Below are 20,317 nucleotides of genomic sequence, written 5' to 3' on the forward strand. Positions count from 1 at the left end.
TTCTGAGTTTTTTTTTTTGATCGAAGGTTGAGTATCTTCGAATACTGGTCACTTCGCAAACGTATCTTCGATGTCCGTTTTTAAATATCTCGGCTAATACTGGACCAATTTCGGCAAAAAACGGCTTGTTTTAAAGATCGTGTTAAACCAAATTGTTTTGAATCTGTCATTGTGAAGCGCCATAAAAAAATAGTATGATATCCGTGTCCAAAAATCCACTAAGTTCAAATTTGGTGGACGCCATTTCTATTGTTACGTCGAAAACAATACGCTTCGAAGTCTTTTGTGCACAATTGATGTGATATTGATGTCATGATTACGATTGGCAATTAGTCCAGAACAATAGATGCCAGGACTGTAGACAGATCAATTAACTTTGCCCTCCCAAAAGAATGCTTTCACATGTGTCAAAGTAACCAATAAGCAGGTTTTTATTGAATTTTTCGATCCGCTACACGGGTATATAACGGGCAACCTTGAAGCCCATTTCTTACCATTATTCAACCATTCAACTCAATACGAGCATACTTTTAAAATGTCTTCAGTGTATCTTTGTTTATCGTGTGATCGTCCTGTCACTACAAGGCAACAGGCCTTGCTGTGTGACAGCTGTGGCAACTGGTGCCATAGAACTTGTGGAACGGGAATAAGCCAGGACCAATACCGATCAGCTGTTAGATTGGATCAAAGCATTGATTGGAAATGCATGATCTGTTCAGTGGATTTTAATCCAAATTTGTCGCAAAGTACACCTGCGTATGGTAAGTACATTTTTTCCAACAACTAAGTAAAGTAAATGACCGGCTTGAGTTTTAGATAATGCAGTGAATAGGAATGGGTTAATGTTGTGTTAGAATATATTATATTGACATAGTTTCGAGCTAAATGCATTGTTTGGTGTACATGAGAAAGCAAACCGATGAAATTAGAAGATCCTCGCAGCTAAGAACACTACTGAAACTAGTAGTTGTAAGTAGGACCTAAAAAAAATTTCAGGCCCGTACGGGATATGAACCCATGACCTCTGCGATACCGGTGCAGCGCTCTACCAATTGAACTAACAAGCCAACTGGGAGCTGGTCAATGAATTGGGTACAAATAAACATCCGAGTGAATGAAGATTTTAGATATATGAAAATTCACATATTTGCACTACGGTGGAAAGATGAAATTAGAAGATCCTCGCAGCTAAGAACACTACTGAAACTAGTAGTTGTAAGTAGGACCTGAAAAAAATTTCAGGCCTCGTACGGGCCTGAAATTTTTTTCAGGCCATTTATTCTATTCCTTGCAATGACTATGACAACGAATACATCGGACAGACCAAACATCAGTTTGGTACACGTTTTAAAGAGCATCAAAAAGCGGTTGTCTTTTGCAAAAAGGAAAATTTCACATTTATTTCAAGTAACCTTTAATTTCACATGGATAAATAAGTATACACTCAAGATGCAGAATGTCTTACATTTTACAAATTATTTCCCTTTTTATAGATAGACAGTGAAAGGTCTTTGCCACATTGGTGAATCAAACCAATGTATACCATGTATTTTGTGATAATTGTTTGTTTTTGCTAAAAATATCTAAAACAATGCAGGGAATAAATTTAAATAGCAAATTCTATCAATGGTTAAAATTAAATAACATTGGAAGATCAAATTAACTTTGTACTGTTTAAAATTCAGTTTTGGTTTTTCTTGCTTATTCCCGCCTCTTAATATTCAAAAGCATTCCTTGTCATTTTTGTGTTCTTTTGTGTAACATAACTTGAAAAATAAACACAGAGAAAGGAAACCACAAAGGATTAAACTTGAAGCTAAAGCAAAGTTTAAGTTGAGCCATAGCTGATCCAAATACTAAGCACTTTGTATTGTAACCCATTTAGCAGTAAAGTTTATCTATATGTCTTCCAGCTTGTCACAAGTCTTACCCCTCTCCTCCAAAATCTCTATAAACAAATATTTCTCTGTGGTCCCTGATTGATGATAGGTGTATTACAGCTCCTCAATTTCCCTCTCTCAAGACAAGGTTATAGTAACAAAGTAATGGACTTGATAAAACTCAAGCTATAACTCAGCTGTCTACTACTCGCAACCTTAATTTCTTGATATCAGTATACAATAATCAATATGTTTTAAATAAGAACCCTAATGCTTAATTTTGCAGTGATCACCTTCCTCCTTTTCATTTTCAGACCAGACTGGAACCTCCATAGGCGTGTTTGCTTGTTTTGAGTGGGGACGGAAGAAAAGGACTCATGCCGCATATCTGATTTATTAAACCAAATTCGTTCTATTTATATATGGGCAGAACTACCTCATTCTCTGAAAAAAATAAAATTTCTCGCATTTTATCTGTGCTTTGCAGTCAAACTTCCAGACAATTTCAATCAAAAAGCTTTGCAGAAGCAAACTTAATAAAATGTTCAAAGTAATAAGAAAGCAGTTTCTGCTCTTGTACAGCCCGGAAAACAGGGTCAAAAAGTATGCGTTGGACATAAATTCCTTTGCTGGTAAAAACAATAATGTCACACCACCTTGCTCCCACAACTGCCATATGTCCTTGGACTTGGGCATAGTACGGGTGGTTTTTCCTTCAATTTACACTCAGAAGCACTTATCTGTTCCACGAAGAACTTTGCTTCTGTGCAAGCATCAAGGGGTGTAACATGATATTTGGTGTACAGGCATTTTACTTCTGCTATCCCAAAGTAATCAACGCAGTCAAAGTCAACTACTCGTACATTCAGGGTGGCACCTAAAATTAGACAATCTCTAGACATCACTAGTCCACAGGGCAGTACCTTAACCCTTTAACTCCTAAGAGTGACCAAGACAGAATTTCTCCCTACAATATCAATACAATGTCAAGAAGACAAGTGATAAGAGTTAAGAAATATATCAGTCCGGCAATTGTTAGTTGATTCAAAACCAAATTCTCCTCACAAACATCATGAGAACTGTGTGGCAGACAGTAAGGAGAATTACTTTTGAGATCTGGGAGTGAAAGGATTAACAGATGTTCTTCTGTTGAAAATGAACTTTTCATACTCCATTAGAGTAACTGGTTAGTTCGAACTTTTGGCCGTGTTCCAAATATTTAGAAGAAAGGATTCATCAGTTGTTCTGCAAAAGTAGCATGGTTTCTCGTCGTTTAGAAATCAAATGATATTGTGATGCTGTAAAGCTGAATTTTCTCTCTTCTTTCCATTTTGAGCACTCAGCTTGCTTCCTTGTTTGAGTTTCCACCTCATTGATTTCATCTTCATCTAAAGTTAAAGATTGTAAAAATTTTTGGTTGTTCTCACACAAATTATTAGGAATAACTATGCTGTCAATGTCCCGTAAAGGAAACCTTGGATAATTTAAGACCTTTTTATTTACTTGATTGAGTCTCGAAATGCAGTTAATAGATGAAGTGGCCTCGAAGTGTAATTCTGTTAGCGCAACTTGATATGATAAGAAACTGCCTACTTGAAATTTGCCAAATTTGGTTTCCACATGTCCAGCACCTGCCTGATCAGTCTGTTCATTAGCCATTTGAGATAGGCCCATGTTGGGACCAATTTCTCTCAGTTGCTCCTTGAAATTTTACTCTGTAGCCAGATTGTGCATAATTTTCATTCTAGCATCATACAAAAGAGGTTTGATACCGGACCCTAAAGTGGATTCAGTGTCCTTTATTTTCCTCACTTTTACCTTCTACTTCCATTACTGTCTGAGGTGCATGTTCTTTCCTCCACCCTTTTTGTGCCACTGCTGGAGTTGAGAGGTACAAGCCACGGAGGACTGTTGATCCTGTTTCTCAATCAGAGCTTTGGAAGTAGTAGAAGAAAATAAAATAAACTTGCACATTTTAAACATCATCGCCAATATGTGGTTACAGAATCCTACTTTTCCTGCCACACACGAACATGAAGCACTCACCACTTCTCCTGACAAGATACATGGGCAATTTTCAGATTATGAGGAGGGTCGCTTTTCCTGAAACTGTGGCAACACTTCCCTTTAAAAAAAAAAGGACCTGGAATCACTCACACATTCAATATCCTCTAGGTATTCGTCGTCTAAAAAGCGCCTGGTCTTTACTTATCCGAACGGAACGGAGTGGTGTTCCACATTGGCGATGGTTTTCCAGACTTAAAAATATGGCGATTAATTTGGAGCCATCTTTTCAAGTGAAGTTCCCCATCCAGAGCTGGGAAACTGTACTGATGTACTGATTCATTACTGTTAGTGTCAGGCTCAGAACTCGTGCCTTGCTTTTCCTTTCTACGGCTGTATATTTTGTGAGAATCTGGATCCACAACCTGTTTAGCTTTGCCTGTTCATATGTAGTCAAATGTAGTTATGCACTCGCTTCACCAGCTCTGCTTTGTCTTCAATCCTTTCCCCGCGTCTCCACGACATTTAAGCCAAAATTTAAGCTCTGAAATTTTAACTCCTCAGGTTTTCTTCCAAGAAGAGAAGCACCAGATGTATCGTTTTCCGTAAGAAATATCGGATTAGAAACATTCGAAGTACTCGTAGTTTGACCTTTCTGACCGCGTTTTTATGTAACTCGATCCGGGACTCTCGCGCTGTCCGCGCTTATGAAAAGTCTGTCAGGATTTTCTGTGGCTCAGTGGTTGGAGCATCGGAGCGCGGAATCCGAAGGTTTGAGGTTCGATTCCTCATAGGGACTCAGAATTTTTTCTTTGTCCTACGCTCGTGACAAGACGAAAAAAAGATATCTTTTCTAAAGTAATTTACTTTTGAAAAGCAGCAAGGTTTTTATCATAACAAGGTCATCCTTAGCTGTCACTCCTGTTCAAAGGTTTGGCAGCACACAGCTGGAAATGGACTATTGCTAACTAAGTCTGTTAATTCTTGAAGGTTACTCAGTCCCATCTTCAGAGGCCGAAAAAATAATTTTTTCTCTTATTTGACTTAACTGAATGCAAAAATTTTACCTAACGTTTCCAAAAGAAAAAAGTTTTTCAATCTGCAAAAGCACCCGAGTCACTTAGAAAAACGTATTTTCAAATAAAAGTTAATAGATTAGGAAGTTGTCATAATCTCGTGCCAGAGCGAACCCCTGGGGAACGTATTTCATGTTATTTGCACATTTTGACGACTTTCTGGTTACTAGAATTTACAACTAGAAAATGGCGTAGCTTAAAGTTGAAAATTCTAAAAACTGAACGATTTTAAAACAAAATCTTCTATTGCACAACACTTTTGGGACATAAAATACACAAATATGCTAAGAACAAATTTAAAAAGACAAGCAGCGTTATCGATAGGTAATGAGAAATATTGAACGAAATGATTATACGCCTACTGGCCACATTGATTGGTATAGATTTAACTCTCGGCATAAACGAATTTTTCCAAAACACTAGCTCTCCTAAGTAAATTAAAATGAAGATGCCAGCTCTAATGAACATCACAAGGTATTTAATGGTTTTGAACCTGATCTTTCTTTTCTCAAGTCCAGCAATTGAAAAGTCCAGTCCATGTAATACTTCTTTCGAGCCCGCTGTAATTTCTGGTGTGCGGAAATCTATTTGAATTGTGAAAAGGACATATGCTTTGGCGTCGCTTGAGAAAATTTGAATACGATTCTTTCTTCTGTGGATTTACGGCCATAAAGGTACGAACTGGAAAATTGACAATTTAGATTTTAGGTATCAAGTGGGGTTTCTTTAAAAATCATGAGATGGAGCAAAATTGACTTGTGAAAAAATATCCTCTGTGTGTAAAATAGCACAATGAAAAGAGCATTTTGTGAAATTGTCACGGCTGTAGGACTTCTTCACGTCGCTACAGTGGTAATTTATTTAAAACTGCACCATCAAGATGTTAAATCAACAAGAATTTTAACGAAGGAAGAGGAATTGGAGGGACGAATTAAAGGTATTTCTTCGAGTATCAATGATATTTCAACCAAATACTCTGGACTCAAGGACGTACGTTCGCAGTGCTCTCAGCTGACATTTTCATTCGCTTCTCATGTCACGCAACCAACCCTCCACACCAACAACACAAGTATTTTCCTTTTGGTTTTAATCACATCTGGAGTTGGAAAATTGTATTCAGAGCGACGAAATAGTGTCCGTAACACATGGGGCGATAAGTCGATTAAAAGTGGCCAGAGAAACTGGGAGCGCGTCTTTGTGATAGGCAAAGCTCTTAGCGCCGAACACTCTGAAGAAATTCGCCAAGAAGCGGCCTTTTTTGAAGACATTCTTGTGCTGAACATGACGGATAGTTACAAAAATTTAGTGATTAAGATTTTGTCTGAGATGCTATGGAGTTTGATTCATGTAAACCCACGTTTTATCCTCAAAGCAGATGACGATGTTTATGTGAATGTTCTTGGACTGCTATCATGGCTGGATAACTATGCAAATAATAATTATGCAGAGGATAAATTATACGGCGGTTTCGTTATTGGCGACGGTGAAGTGAGACGAGGAGAGAAAAGGAAAAACCGCGTTGCGAGAGACTGTTTGGCAAAAGATTTCTATCCTCCTTACTGCACGGGTGCTTTTTACGTCCTCTCAACTGATATTCTGCCTTCACTATTTAAAGCAGTGGAGAGAAGACCAGCATTCCCTGTTGAAGATGCCTACATGGGTATCTTAGCTCAAGAAATTGGCGTTCAACCGGTAGATATACCCGGTTTTTATTTTAGGAAAAAAGTGACAGATTATGGAAGGTGTGACTTTGCTTCTGCAATAGCTGTAGGGCATAATCTTGGGTTGGTGGAGTTTATTTTTGTAGCAAAGAACCTAGAACAGACAAAACAACTTCCAAAAAGTTATTATAAATGTTTCTTGATGTATGAATGGGTGGGTTTTATATTTCTTTTAATATTCCTGATTATTTTGGTTTTTCTTATGGTTATTTTTGTGAAATTCCTATCACATCTGAGAAGAATCTTTTATGGTATATATCTCAAGGTATAGTGTAACAAGTAATTTGACTTACACCTGATTGTCACAATGCTTTTTGTGGCATTAAGTGAATATGGTGCAGCAAGAATCACTTAGTTAGTTCTTCTGTAAATACAATGGTTCCAATAGGAGCTCTCATGTCTCATAAAGTGGACGACCTCAAATAAATTTTGAAATTGAAAATGACCCCACTGGTTTAGAGCTCTGTGCTTTTCTCATCGTGGCCATTTTGAGAGCGGTGCAGCAAGAATCACTTTGTTAGTTTGGCTGTAAATATGACAGTTCCAGTGGGAGCTCTCATGTCTCTCACACTGGCCTCAAGTTAGTTCTGAAAGTGAAAATAACCCAACTGGTCTATAGCTCTGTGCTTTTTCTTGTGGTGCCCATTTTGAGAGTGGTTTCATGTACTGTCTGAAATGAGCTACCCAATAGCTGTGCCAAAGGGCGTCGGTGTGTGTGTGTGTGTGTGTGGGGGGGAGGGGTTCCGGGCTTCCTGTGACCCCCCCTTTGAGAGCCTTTCTTGAAAATGAACCCACCAGTCTAAAGCTCCGAGCTTTTTCTTATCATGCCCATTTTGAGAGCGGTTGCGCATACTATGTCTAAAACAAGCTGCCCAATAGCTGTGCCAAAGGGCGTAGCTGGGGAGGTGGGTGGGAGGAGGAGGGGGTCTTGGGGTGCCTGTGATCCCCTTTGTAAGCCTTTTTTGTCACATTGAGGAAGACACGGTAGAAAGGTTAACATGACAATCTTGTGAGTACCCTCTGTTTGGCACAGTGTAATCCCCCAACCTTTGAAAAATCCTGGCTATGCGCTCGTTGCTTGTCGTAACGTTTGAAAAAAAAGAACGCCATATCCGATCGCTTCCTGACTGGTCCCTTAATTTAACTTATATGGGAGCCCTCTAGGGACGAGTTAGTCGAACGAATTTCGTTGATAACATGATGAGTCACACAGTTTCAGTTCTTGTATGCTCCCAATCAATGCAAATTATGTTCTAAGATGTCACCTAAATATCTATATTCTAGTTTTTATTAAAAAAATTGAGAATTTAGATGTACATGTGGATAAAATGCGGTGTGCATTATATTAAATAATAAAGTATTGGTATTTTTAGATTGACATGAACATCAACTATCCATTAAGTCCAATTTTGTATCCTTTGATTACTCAACGCTGGAAGCCAATCATAGAAGGAAATCTGTAGGAAAAGCAAGCGTTTACCCAGTGTTGACTCAGCAAGGGAAAATTCAGTCGATAACAGATGGCAAACCCCTTAAATAAGTGCAAATTGGAATTTTGAATATGTAAACCACGACCTAATTATATCTGTGCTATACGCGAGATAACATGGAAAGCTGCTGAACACGGCATGTTATAAAACAGGTATCTTACTCCATTGGTTTTCAATCAGTTTTCGCGCTCTGGTCTCGTTCGTAGCTTTATTTATTTGAAATACTTTGTAGCCGCGTTAGCGCTGTTTTAAATTTTTTTTTCTTCGTATTTTTGCGGACTTGTGTATCTGTTTTGATCTTAAAAAGCAAATACTTTGTAGACGCGTTAGCTCTGTTTTAAATTTTTTTTGCTTCGTATTTTTGCGGACTTGTGTATCTGTTTTGATCTTAAAAAGCACTAAGCTGAATTACATGTATACAAAAAGTTTCATAAGAGCAGTTTCGTTACGGAAGTTTATACTGAAACGTGCTATATTTCTGTCTGTGAATTTCAACTACTTCTTTATTCATTCCAATTAAAATTGATCAAGGTATAGTAAAGGTGATTTGTGTATTACACACTTACGTTGCTGTTTTCCTCGAAGGGACATTTTCATTTCTTTATTTACCGCTAAATTTCAGATTTCAATTAACCTTACAAAAATTTTTAGGACTAATTAATTGGGCCTCGACTCTTCATCTTGTAGCTTATGTCATTTAACTTTTAGGTATGCGTTTGGAAAATGGATATTTCCGCATTTGTGATGGTTTTAACATTCGCTTCGTCTTTTCTTGAAGGAAAAGGTATGCTATGATATATATATTATTATTTTTTTTATGGAAGACTGTCACAGTTTTCATATCGGTGCTCGGCTACTGGAAATGATGGAAATGATGGAAATGGGGGTATTTAAATTGAATAGATGCTGGACTTAGACTTAAAGGTATGGAAATGACCATGTATTTAAAAAAAGACAAAAAACGAGGGATCAGTGATAAAGGAAAAAAATCGTCTGACTATTTCACCAGAATCAAAGATTAAAATAAATGCTTTGCGCACGATTATCACTTTGTTTCAAGTTAATTTTCGTGCGATTAACTGACATCGAGAAACTACCTCTCGCTGAAATATAATTTCTTAATCATTTAGAACGAAATATTAAGGACAACATAAATTGGCTCCATGATATAAAAGCTTTCGTTTAGCTGTAAATAATGAATGTACACAATGCATTTGATATTTGCATTCGACACTCTAACCGTTTAGCCGCTCTTGACTCATATTTCTCCTATTTCTTGAACGGAGGTTGATTGCACGTGAAATATTCCTTGATTTCTCAAGACTTCGCTGATTCTATCTTAAATTGCATTGTAAGGTTCGAAGCACCGAAGACATGATGATCCTGTAAATTTCCGAAGGGCTCAAAATTCAGGATGCTTTATCATCACTTCGACTATTAATGTTCCATTACTGGAGAAAGAAATAAAAGGCGATGTAATGGTCACATATCAAGTTGTATCCAAGCTACAGTGTGAAGATCTGTGCATGAGAACTCCACAATGCCAAGGCTTCAATTATGGAGAACAAAAGTGTGATATTTTGAGCAAAATCTACGACCCACACGAAAGGGAAAAGAGTGTCAGCATACGAGCCGTAATGAAAAAGGTAATAACTCGTTTTCGCATTAATCCATCAGTGTTCTATCACAAATGCCGAAATCTGATTGATTACGCTACTTGCTGTCTATTTAACAAACAGATTCTATAATGCCGTGGGTCCGTACAGGAATAGATCGCCGGGGACTGAACAAAAAAGTGGCACACACGGCGCAGACGTCTTCTACGATCCGTCCCAGTACAGACCCACGACAACATGGATTATATCTGTTTCTTTATGATGACGAAATGTTGTTAATGATGACGTCATCCATGCGTCTATCCTTCAATAGCTTATAAGTAAGAACCAATCAAAAAGCATATATAATTCAGATTGCTATATAGTGTATTAATAATTTTTATTATTATTAATTATTAATAATTATTAATATTGTATAGTGTATCATCGACGTGATGGTCACGACCAATTCCTGAATTATTCCTCTACTTTTTGCAGCTTCTCTTGGGCAAAGATGAATGCGCTAAAAACACATAAATACCGAAAAATAACTAAATGCAATAAAAGGACATGAAAGACAACATTATTCACCGAAAGGATGTCGAAGTTTGACAAGGAAAAAGTTTGAGATTGTTATTTTGCTTTACGCATAGCTTTATTACAGCGGTCAGTTCAAACAAAGTTTTGATATATGTGTGTAGTTTAGGAATTTTTAGCAATTGAGGGGTTCTCTGTCGGAGAAAAGTTAAAACTTTATAACCAACATAACAATTACTGGGTTTCTGGCGTGATTTAAGATAAACATTTTCATGTTTTCAAGAAGCCTTACCATCAAGGTTTCATCTCTGATTTCTGATGAATTAGTTACAAGATATGTTTTATTGTTGGAAAATAGTTTTTAATCGATGTTTGTCAATATCATTATCATCACGAAGTTATCTGTGACTAGTTTATTTAATCAGAATATTTTCTATTATAAAAATTTCCCATAATTCCCTTTAAACTTGTGACAGCGTTTCACAAAAGTATTCTACCTAATTCGAATGTTACGACTGTTTTATCAAAAATAATTAAATTTCTAAAATGTTTACGTTGAGATAATCCCGAGGTTTGACAAACCAACAGTAATAATGTATAGTAGTAGTATAGTATAATCTTTATTTAAGCACGAAACAATTCATCAGCAATTACATTAACTAAAACTATTTAAAAATTAAAACACTAACTAATATTTAAAAGCTGTTTTCCGTGAATGCCGTGCGTTATAGAGTGGCATTGATCTTGCGTTTAAATAACCCCAGAGACTCTGTGTTCCTTATATATTGCAGTTGAAATGAATCGTGAACAGCTTTATGATTAAAGATGATGGCCACTGCCGATAGCTTTGTTGTCCCTCAAATCTAAGATCATGCAAAACTGAAATGGTCATTGGGTAAAACTGGAGTTTAGGATCGTAAAAAAAAACTTACGAAGGAGATATACAAAACCGCCACTTTCCGGCGAATGCTAGGATGCACTAGCATATTCTTCGTCCTGCTCAGACAAGGATGATAATTTTCCCTCGTTTTTCACCTTTAAAACCGCCTTGATATACTGTATCACGGCCTTGTCAAGCCAAGTCAAAGGGAAAACAGTAAAAAACCCTCCCTCGTAAAATCCAAGATGGCCACCATGATGAGTCACGACAAACACTGCTGATTCATTACATTCTAAAGACAGAGAGGAAAAAAGGCAAGTCAAGTATTAACAGTCACGTGGACTTCACTTCCGAGGCTTCTCCTTGCTTTCCTATTATGAAGCGAATAGGGGTGTATTACTACTCTTCCTGGGGGGATGTTAGTTTATCGTCGGCAACCCCACTCCCCTCACCCCTGCCCCGGAGGTTCAACAAGTTTTCCAACCTAAAAATTTGCTGGTAAACAGATATACTCTGACTGGATCGAGGCATAGTGACGGAAAACTTTTAGTTTCGCCCTTGAACACAAAACTGAGCCCGGCCTGAGATCTTCTCCATATTTCTCCATAAGTCCACCCCCGTCAGCGATCAAGATGCCTAGTTATCCACAAAAACTCCTCTAGCGCAGCGCCCCGACGTATGGGAGGGGCTTTGTTCGAGCTCCACCCCCAAGAAGTAAAACTGCATATCCTGTTTAAGAACAAGGCCTCGTAAAAGGTTCCTTTTGTGGCGGCATATAATGTACCTGTCAAGACCATATAATAGAATTCCTTATCACCAATTAATGGTCCAAACACCTAATACTTACTGACGTGGTTGTATGGCGTATCAAACAGTTCCTCAGGTATGAGGGGATCGTCTGAGGCATTTAGAAGAAATACTGGGATCTTAATCTGTGAAGAGAAAACACGTAGAAGAAAACGATAACTATACCAAAACAGAGAAAAAAGACAAGAACAAAAACTACAGAGAGAGGTTACCTGGTTTATATAGTTACAGGAACTGTTGACAGCATAAAACTCGTCCAAATTATGGAATCCCGCCATTTTTCTAGAGTTAAGGTAAGGAAAAATTCAAATTCCCCCTTAATTACACAGTATCACAGTCGCACCTCTGTTACGCAGACACTTTCTAACACGCTCTTTGATTTGCCAATAAACTCAGCCACTTTCTCAAATAATTAGATTCATACAACTTGTTCACGATTTTCTGCACTTCAGACAGTTTGCTTGATCATTTAGCTCCCATCGGCGAAATTTTTCTTTGTTCTGATTGGCTGCTGTGGTTACTATGGTTTCGCTTTCACGGCATGCAATTGAAGAGTACTCTAAAATGTTACTCACTTGACATATGCATCATCAAGCTCCACAAGGGAAGAAGACGAGCGAACATGATGAACAGATGAAGTAAATTTGGGGCACTGGAATAAAACCTTCATGTTGCGGTCGAGTACCTTTTTCACGCTTTGGGTGATGCCCCAGTTGTAGAAACGTCGTAGTCCATCCCATTCGTGAAGGAGAGTCTTTGCTCTACAAATCACGGAAGAGATCGCCAACAATACATGTGTAGCAACGTTAAAAGTTTACGTTTCACTCTTTCAACTCTTAGAATGACCAGTACCTAATTTCTCCTTACAGCAATACTGCTGAATCTTTCATTAATATCACGAGAATAAAGGAAATGATCGCCTACCCACGAAGCTTTGATTGTTAAACAAATTCTCCTTGACATTACCGAAGGAAATGTATAGAGAAGAATATGGATACTGATTTTGGGGTGTAGAGGGTTAGATATTCATAACGTCATCTTGCCTGTTATATACCAGTCAGTCCGTGAGTCCACCTGTCCATGTATCCATTCCATAATCTATCAGTCAGGTAGACAGTTTGCGAAGCACTCAGTGAGTAACGCTCGAAACGTCAGCTTTTTTACCCTTTACGGTGGCTAATTTACGTTTTCAACTCAGTTATTAACACTTAATTACCTGCTATACTCTCCCACCGACGCAGCACCACAGTTTCTTTAGAAACTTACCCCTCTATTCACTCAGTGAGTAAGTCAGCTAAATTTGTAATTTAGTCTGTCAGTGTGAGTCAGTCCATAACTTAGTTTGACAGTCACTCAGTTAGTTGATGGTCTGCCTGTCAATCAAATATTAACCTTTATACAACCCTGATATCAGTATGCATATTTTCCATATTGTGCTCCATACATTTCCTGAGGGTGCTGACAAAGATAATTTGTTTAACAATCAAGAGATTAATTTAAGAGCTCCTTACACCTAAGACCACTACTGAACTAGTAGTTGAAAATAGGACCTGAAAAAAATTCAGGCCCGTACAGGATATGAACCCATGATCTCTGCGATACCAGTGCAGTGCTCTACCAACTGAACTAACAAGCCAACTGGGAGCTGGTCAATATGTTGGGTCCAAATAAACCATCAAAGTGATGAATAATGATTTTAGATATGTGAATTTCACATATCTAAAATCATTATTTAATTAAGATCTTCTTTAGTTGGGTGATCATTCCTTTTATTCTTGTGACCTTAAAGTATGATTCAGTATTGATACTGTAAGGAGAAAATAGATGCTAGTCACCCTTATGAATCAGAGAGTCAAGGAGATTAATCATAACCTCAATCAGTGAATCTGTAATTTGATATTCAGTAATAAGCTATTCTGTGAATTTTAGTTGATTTAACTCTGAGCCCTTGAAGTGACAGGTGTACAATTTCTCTCACACCATCACTGCTAAATCTTATGAAAAGGTCCTGAGAATTAAGGAAATGATTGCTAATGAAAGAGGCTCTTGATTACTCTAACTCTCCTTGCCATAGGAAATGTTTAGAAAACAAATAGAACATGCATACTGATGTTTGTCTATAAAGTTGTAAAGGGTTAAGGCAAACCTTTTTCCCCGACATGGAGCTAACCTTTTATGTGTCAGCTTTAAGAAGTTCCCAAGCTGGTACACTGATAAGTCATTGAAGTTATGACTAAAATTCAAATTTGCAGATCTCTTACCTCAAGATATCATATCCCTGGCACACAGACACAGCACATTCAAATAACTCCTGCCGTGAAGGTTCCTCTCCTAGATATTTCATCAAAATGTTTGCACCCATAGAGAACCCGACTCCAATAAGTCGCTGGTGATTACCCACAGAGGTGATATGTGAAACCATGGCAGCCAGTTCCTCTGTACCACCTATATTGTTATTACACCAGTTTTATTAGCAACATATTTTGGTTTTCAGTTATGTCCAACACATTTTCCCTTTTTTAAATGGAACCATTTTCCCTATAAAATTGAACTTGTTTTAAGCAGTCACCTTGTATCTTAGCGGCCAGTAGTCAATGTCCTGAATTTTCTTCCCCTTAATCACTGAAATTTTCACCCCAAGTAAGCAGCTATCTCTATGAAGGGGGTCATGGTCACCCTTTTCTGAGTCCCAACAGCCATTGTTTATTGTCTTCTGTCTGTATTGAACAGTCCCTTAAAGTGGAACCACTAAAATTGAACTAAGAATAATCTTTCCTATAAAATTAAATCCATGGTTATATCTCCCGAAATCAGTTAAGTAGCATGTGACTCAGTGGTGGCAAGTTTTGTGGTGGAGAGTTTGATGAGGTAGTGAATTGACTGTAAACCAAATTACATTAACACTGTCCATTAATCCAAAGAAAAATTTCACAGAAGAGCAGATAGCTAAAAATTACCATATGTGAAAATTCTTGGAGTGGACAATCCACCCTCTTCCTTTGCTCCCAAATGATTTAAAACAGCAACTTTGAAGCCATGACGAATGGCGTAGTCAGCAAATGTGCGCACATACTTTGTCTCAGAACAGTTAGCAATTCCTGGGACTGTGATGATTGTAGGCTTCTCCTTGGATCATTCAAAAAAGGGAAAGTATGTTAGTTCTGTACACTGTTACCTGTTGGTTGTGCTGACTGACACTCTCTTGTCACTGAGATTACAAGACTTTTGTTCAGAGCTGCTAATCTCACCTGACCACTCTTAACTTTGTAAAAACTCCCCAACATGAAACAACTGTATATTTACTAGCAAGGTAGCTTTTATTTTTTTTAGGGCTGCTCATCTCATCTGACCACTCTTAACTTTGTAAAAATTCACCAACACAGAAAAACTGTATATTTATTTGCAAGGTGGCTGTCAAATTCCCCTTCTCATCCATAATTACAGTATCAAGTCAATTCACCAAATTTCAAGCAGTTCAATAAACATCGGTTTCCTTGATGCAAACTGATCATAATCTTTGTGTTTTATTGTGCTGAATGACACTCTCTGGTCTCTGAGATTACAAGATTTTTATTCAGGGCTGCTCAGCCTGTGAAACTCTCCAGGTAGTTCAATTGATTTCACTAACAAATTTGATTGAGAAATTATCTCAAATTTCATAAATAAGATGACAGACATTGGTAACAGAACATGAGCCTCAGATCAACCAAGATTTATTTAAAAACACAAAAGGAACTGGCAAAACATTTTGAGTTATTCTGGCAGAAATTTACAATCTATTTACTCTTTGATCGTTTTTCCCAAGAAGGTGAACTGTATAGTGTTACACTTACTCAGATCCTTTAGATCTGGCCGTGAAAGCTTCATAATGCATCCCCAAAAATAATTTACACATGGTATGCCTTGTCTTCTTACTGAACATATTGTATGATTCTATGATGCTCTTTTAAGAGAATTCATGTGTTCTAGCTGAATAATACAGCAATGTATAGTTCTGTTAAAAAATGAGTTAATTCTTGGTACAGAAAACAGGAGATACTGTCTATAAGGTGCTCATCTTATAGATTATGTGCTATATGGGAATTTAGAGGTGGACAGCCCATAAGGTGGCTCTCCTTGTCTGCTGTTTCTGGGTCAAATTGGAATTTAGAAAATTCAACTTGGTTTTTGTGGAGGGAGGAAAACATGAGGACCTGTAGGAAAAACTTCTGAGCAAGGACAATAGCCTTCACAAATCAAACCCACTGAGGCCACAGTAGTGGGACTGGTGAACACCCTCACCAATGCACTTAATCCCCAAATGAATGCTGCTGTTTGTCTCATGAGCATTTCTATCAGCTCATTTCAAAACACATACATATTTCTGCTACCTAATAATACAACTATGACTTCAAATAAATGAATCCCTTTCTCTGTGTTTTGCATATGTAAGCAACCAAAACACCCTTAAAAAAAATTTAGCAAGTCAATACCTTTTTTTTTCATGTTATACCATAACTTATAAACTCAATTATGATAAGCTCATGATTGTATACCTGTTCAACACTCAAAAGTGAATTTTTGTCAGGAGAGTAAATCTCATAAGTGACAACAGTGCCATCATGCAGCTTTGTTGTGTGTAAAGCTCCTTTCAACTCTGGGCAAGCACGTCTACCAAACAGGGCTCCTACAAGGGTTTGACAGTGGCCACTTTTACCCCAAATGACTGGGGGGGAATACCTGTTGGTGAATAATAACTATTATTAGAGGTATATACTAAACAAATGGAAGGCACTTAACACACACCCTCAGACAATTGGTTACTCAAACTCCAAACATCCTTTGCAATCCACTTCTGTGCTTGCAACTCTTAAGGGATTTGGAGCCAAAAATATTATAATCATTGCTGCCCAATAAATGAGTTAAAATCTATTTTTTTGGCGACATTATCTCACTGTTTCAGTATATGCTAAAACAACTATTCACCTCACTGTCAGTGGTTAGGGGTTGATATTTACCTCGCTAATTCCCAGCTTGGAAATATTCACCAAAAGCCACTTTTGCTTCAGTAATCAGTAAATAGTTGTGACCTAACCCTTTAACTACCAGATCAAATCTGTAATTCTCCTTACTGTCAACCATACAATTCTTAGTATGTTATTTCAGAGAACTTGGTATTGGATCAACTAATTATCCCCAAATTGATATTTTTCTTTTTTCTCATCTCTTATCTAGTGAACATTGCATTGATATTGTAAGGAGAAATTCTTTCTTGGTCACTCATGGGAGTTAAAGGGTTAAGTAAAACAACGATCCATGCTAGTGAACTGCAATTTAAGCAATTATTGCAAAAAAAAAAGTCTGATTTCTTTTAGGTTTCTTTTCAGAAAAAAAAAAATGTCAAAGATTGTGATCAGATTCCTTCAAAGAAAAGGTGAACTCCTAAAAAATTTGCCTTTCTTTCAATATATGGCTGCACAATTCAGTTGTAATAACCCAAACAGTATTAAAAAGGCAAGGGTTTCAGTCCCATCAAAGCCTTAATTTTTTCAGGCTGCTTTTCTGCAGTTGCTTAAGTTGCTGCACACTTGCGTGGATCATTGCTTTACTTCAGTTTCATCTGCAGGTCAAATGAAGTTTATTTCATTCAAAACTGAAATATAACTGTAACTGTTAAGTTGTGAAAGACTAGTAGAGATATAATATATATAAAATCTCAAACCATTATCCTATTGTCAAGTAGAGATCATTACACCAAGAGAGTTTGGTTGGTCTCTGTGGTAAATGTGGATCTAATACATAGGCCAACTTGTAAATTCCTTATTAAGACATTTTATCTTTTTGCATCCACTTTTGTGTAACAGCTAAAATTAAAGACTTGTGTCTTGCCTTCCTTGAATATTCAGTACCCTTCAGCTTAACACTTTCAATCCCAAGATCTCATTAGTAATTCTCCTTACTGTCAGCCAAAGAATTCTCATTATGTTAGTTTGGAGAATTTGGTATCGGATCAATTAGTAATTCCATAATTGACATTTTCATTTATTCTTATCACTTGTATGCATGATATTGTATAGATATAGTAAGGAGAAATTCTATCTTGGTCACTCACTGGAGCTAAAGGGTTAACAGTTATGCAAACCTTGTTGGTATAATTATCACACCTCAAGAGTTAACTTAATAGGGACTCACTACTGCAAGTTTTGATGAAGATTTTAAAAAAATTACAATTTAAAACCTCAGATTTTCAAACAACAGAGAGGAGGAGAAACGAGTAGTTAAGATATAAATGCGGCACTTTGTGCGCTATCCGGTTTTTCTTTAATAATTAATGATAGCAATATGACAGAGGGCATCCACGAAGGTCTTGCTTAGTTTGTCAAGAAATTGGACATCTTCCAAAATTATTCTTACAATAATATATCGTTCTGAGCGGTAGGAATACCATAGCCTTCTAACCAAAATTTACCATTTTAATAAAGAAATAATTTTCGTTAAAAACCGGTTTCGTAAGGTTTCACAGTAAGCGTTATCTGCCACTACGAATAAGTTTTTTAAATTTCTACATTGAATATACCGGCTTCCATGTAAACAGTTTCATCTTTCCAAACCGATGATGTTTTGTGTTACCGCGAAATCGCAAAATTAGATTTAACTGATCAATACAAAGAACAGAGAAGCTTGGCAATAAAATGGCAGCTGTAATAATATTTTAAAGGATGAAAACAACTCATTACTTAATTACCATGTACCCGAATGCTGTTTTGTTATCGAAAGATATAAACACATTTGTAGACACTTTGAAATTACGTACCTTTCGAAAAAAATAGGACACGACTCTAAGACTGTGTTGGTAAAATGGCTATCCGATGAAATTATCTTTGGAGGATGAGAAGAATCCGTCAGATTTAGGACACGAACCAGCAAAAACACAATCACAACTACAAGAGCCAAAATAACAAGATACGCCATTAGCGAGACCTCCTACTTTGAGGAACCCTCCAGAATACATGCGCTTATTGGTAACGCAACATAGCACTATGTAACGCAACACTGCAGATCCCTTTCCCTTTAAAAACATTTCCGTTGAAAACTCTCAGCGTTAAAATTTATGTTGACCTGTACAGGAAATTTATACAAGCCCTCTATGAAGCATATTTAGAAAGACAATTTGAAACATAAACTTCAGACATCGGATGGTGTGAAGGGTGAAGACGAGGCGAGGGGCCTCTTGCTCAACAAGATGTGGTTATCGAATTACTGGGTCTTAAAATGTTACTTAATGTTATTTCTTCATTCACCCTCTTGAACAGGATGAATTTATGTATCAGAAACCTTGAAAACTGTCTTATTCTCCATCTCGGCCGAAATACCCGAAAAAGTCAGTCAAAACAACTCAGAAAAACAATGGTCAGTGAACTTTATTCATCTGATTATAAAGAAAATTGACCTTTGGAATTTTGGATCAATATATCTCATTAGCTTGTATGTTTTGTTTTCCCAACGAAGGACTCATGGGAACCTGGTGAATTATGCGAACCTATGTATGGAATATGACGTAATTTTTAAGAAAGAGTTCTTTAGATAATCACTTTGTCGAGCATTGTGACGCGTTTTGCGGGTTCAAATGGACATTTTGGTGGGCCAAAATATATTTTATTTCGCTCACACGTCAGTAGTTCAGGATTTTGATGTCATTTTTTTCAGTTTTTTCTTTCTTAGTGCTCTCCAAAGAGATAATAATTGTAAGACAGCTTATGTTCTTGGGCATAATTTATATTGTTTTCAGTATCACAAAACCTCCGTTGGGAAAACAAAACTTCCAAGCTAACCGCATCAAATAATTGACGTCACGCGGCCTCAAACCCTTGGCTAGAGGTGTCTGACTGCGACAACGCTAACACAGGTTTTCTGTGTTTTCACTCGAGGGTGATGACTTAAGGATAAAGAAACGAGATGGACTTGATAGAAATAAAAATATCACTCATTATCGGAAATTTCAGGTTGGTGCAGCGTGGCTCAAAAGGATGAATAAAATTTCTTTTAAGCTTTTTACAACTTTATGTTCTAACTCATGATAGGTTTTTAAATGCTGATACAATAACTGTTTTGTTCTTGGGCATTACCGGCATAACTTTTATTCAGGTCCAAAATCCATATTGTTATCTATTGCTTTTGTTGCGTCGCTTTTATAAATCGTTATTGATTTTTATTTGCGGACCTTTTTAAAACCACTCTAGTTTTTGAGTAGAGCCACCTGCCCAAAATGTATTCTCATAAAATAGCTTTATATACTCCCAGGGGGTACGTTTCCAAGCGCTGTACCGGTATTGCAGAGGTCATGGGCT

The 20,317-nt window shown here is 37.2% G+C and overlaps 3 protein-coding genes and 1 pseudogene across 5 annotated transcripts; 2 read left to right on the forward strand and 2 right to left on the reverse strand.

Annotated features, from left to right (window-relative positions):
- Positions 1–2,041: 2,041 nt before the first annotated feature.
- Positions 2,042–4,889, reverse strand: LOC149045991 (uncharacterized; annotated as a pseudogene).
- Positions 4,890–5,558: 669 nt separating this feature from the next.
- On the forward strand, positions 5,559–7,126 carry LOC113685941 (beta-1,3-galactosyltransferase 1). Its single transcript, XM_027203530.2, has one exon. It carries the CDS (start codon positions 5,753–5,755, stop codon positions 6,950–6,952), a length of 1,200 nt encoding a protein of 399 aa, XP_027059331.2. The 5' UTR covers positions 5,559–5,752; the 3' UTR covers positions 6,953–7,126.
- A 1,091-nt stretch (positions 7,127–8,217) lies between these two features.
- On the forward strand, positions 8,218–10,903 carry LOC113685948 (uncharacterized). Of its 3 annotated transcripts, none has more exons than XM_027203540.2 (4): positions 8,218–8,323; positions 8,880–8,955; positions 9,528–9,817; positions 9,911–10,903. In XM_027203540.2, the coding sequence occupies exons 2-4, from the start codon at positions 8,895–8,897 to the stop codon at positions 9,917–9,919; spliced, it is 360 nt and encodes a 119-aa protein (XP_027059341.1). In that variant the 5' UTR covers positions 8,218–8,323; positions 8,880–8,894; the 3' UTR covers positions 9,920–10,903. The 3 variants fall into 3 exon arrangements, with proteins under 3 accessions (XP_027059341.1, XP_027059338.1, XP_089062443.1); XM_027203537.2 differs by having other exon boundaries at positions 8,222–8,323; positions 10,265–10,854; XM_089206317.1 differs by having other exon boundaries at positions 8,225–8,323; positions 9,528–9,981.
- Positions 10,904–11,085: 182 nt separating this feature from the next.
- Positions 11,086–18,977, reverse strand: LOC113685947 (monoacylglycerol lipase ABHD2). The gene is made up of 8 exons (XM_027203536.2): positions 18,784–18,977; positions 16,526–16,709; positions 14,948–15,116; positions 14,252–14,435; positions 12,566–12,751; positions 12,203–12,272; positions 12,031–12,115; positions 11,086–11,475 (listed from the first exon to the last, which is right to left on the reverse strand). Exons 1-8 carry the CDS (start codon positions 18,939–18,941, stop codon positions 11,273–11,275), a joined length of 1,239 nt encoding a protein of 412 aa, XP_027059337.2. The 5' UTR covers positions 18,942–18,977; the 3' UTR covers positions 11,086–11,272.
- Between the last annotated feature and the right edge of the window lie 1,340 nt (positions 18,978–20,317).

Source organism: Pocillopora damicornis, chromosome 5 (genome assembly GCF_964200805.1).
Source record: "Pocillopora damicornis chromosome 5, jaPocDami1.2, whole genome shotgun sequence".
Classification (NCBI taxonomy): domain Eukaryota; kingdom Metazoa; phylum Cnidaria; class Anthozoa; order Scleractinia; family Pocilloporidae; genus Pocillopora; species Pocillopora damicornis.

Bases quoted from the DNA above. Each gene is read 5' to 3' on its own strand.
- LOC113685941 (XM_027203530.2), top strand. From the start codon at position 5,753: ATGAAAAGAGCATTTTGTGAAATTGTCACGGCTGTAGGACTTCTTCAC.
- LOC113685948 (XM_089206317.1), top strand. From the start codon at position 8,895: ATGGATATTTCCGCATTTGTGATGGTTTTAACATTCGCTTCGTCTTTT. The intron at 8,956-9,527 runs GTATGCTATGAT...TTGCATTGTAAG, and splicing joins GTCTTTTCTTGAAGGAAAAG to GTTCGAAGCACCGAAGACAT.
- LOC113685947 (XM_027203536.2), bottom strand. From the start codon at position 18,941: ATGGCGTATCTTGTTATTTTGGCTCTTGTAGTTGTGATTGTGTTTTTG. The intron at 16,710-18,783 runs GTACGTAATTTC...ATTCACCAACAG, and splicing joins TGTCCTATTTTTTTCGAAAG to GTATTCCCCCCCAGTCATTT. The intron at 12,116-12,202 runs GTAACCTCTCTC...TTCTCTTCACAG, and splicing joins CCTGTAACTATATAAACCAG to ATTAAGATCCCAGTATTTCT.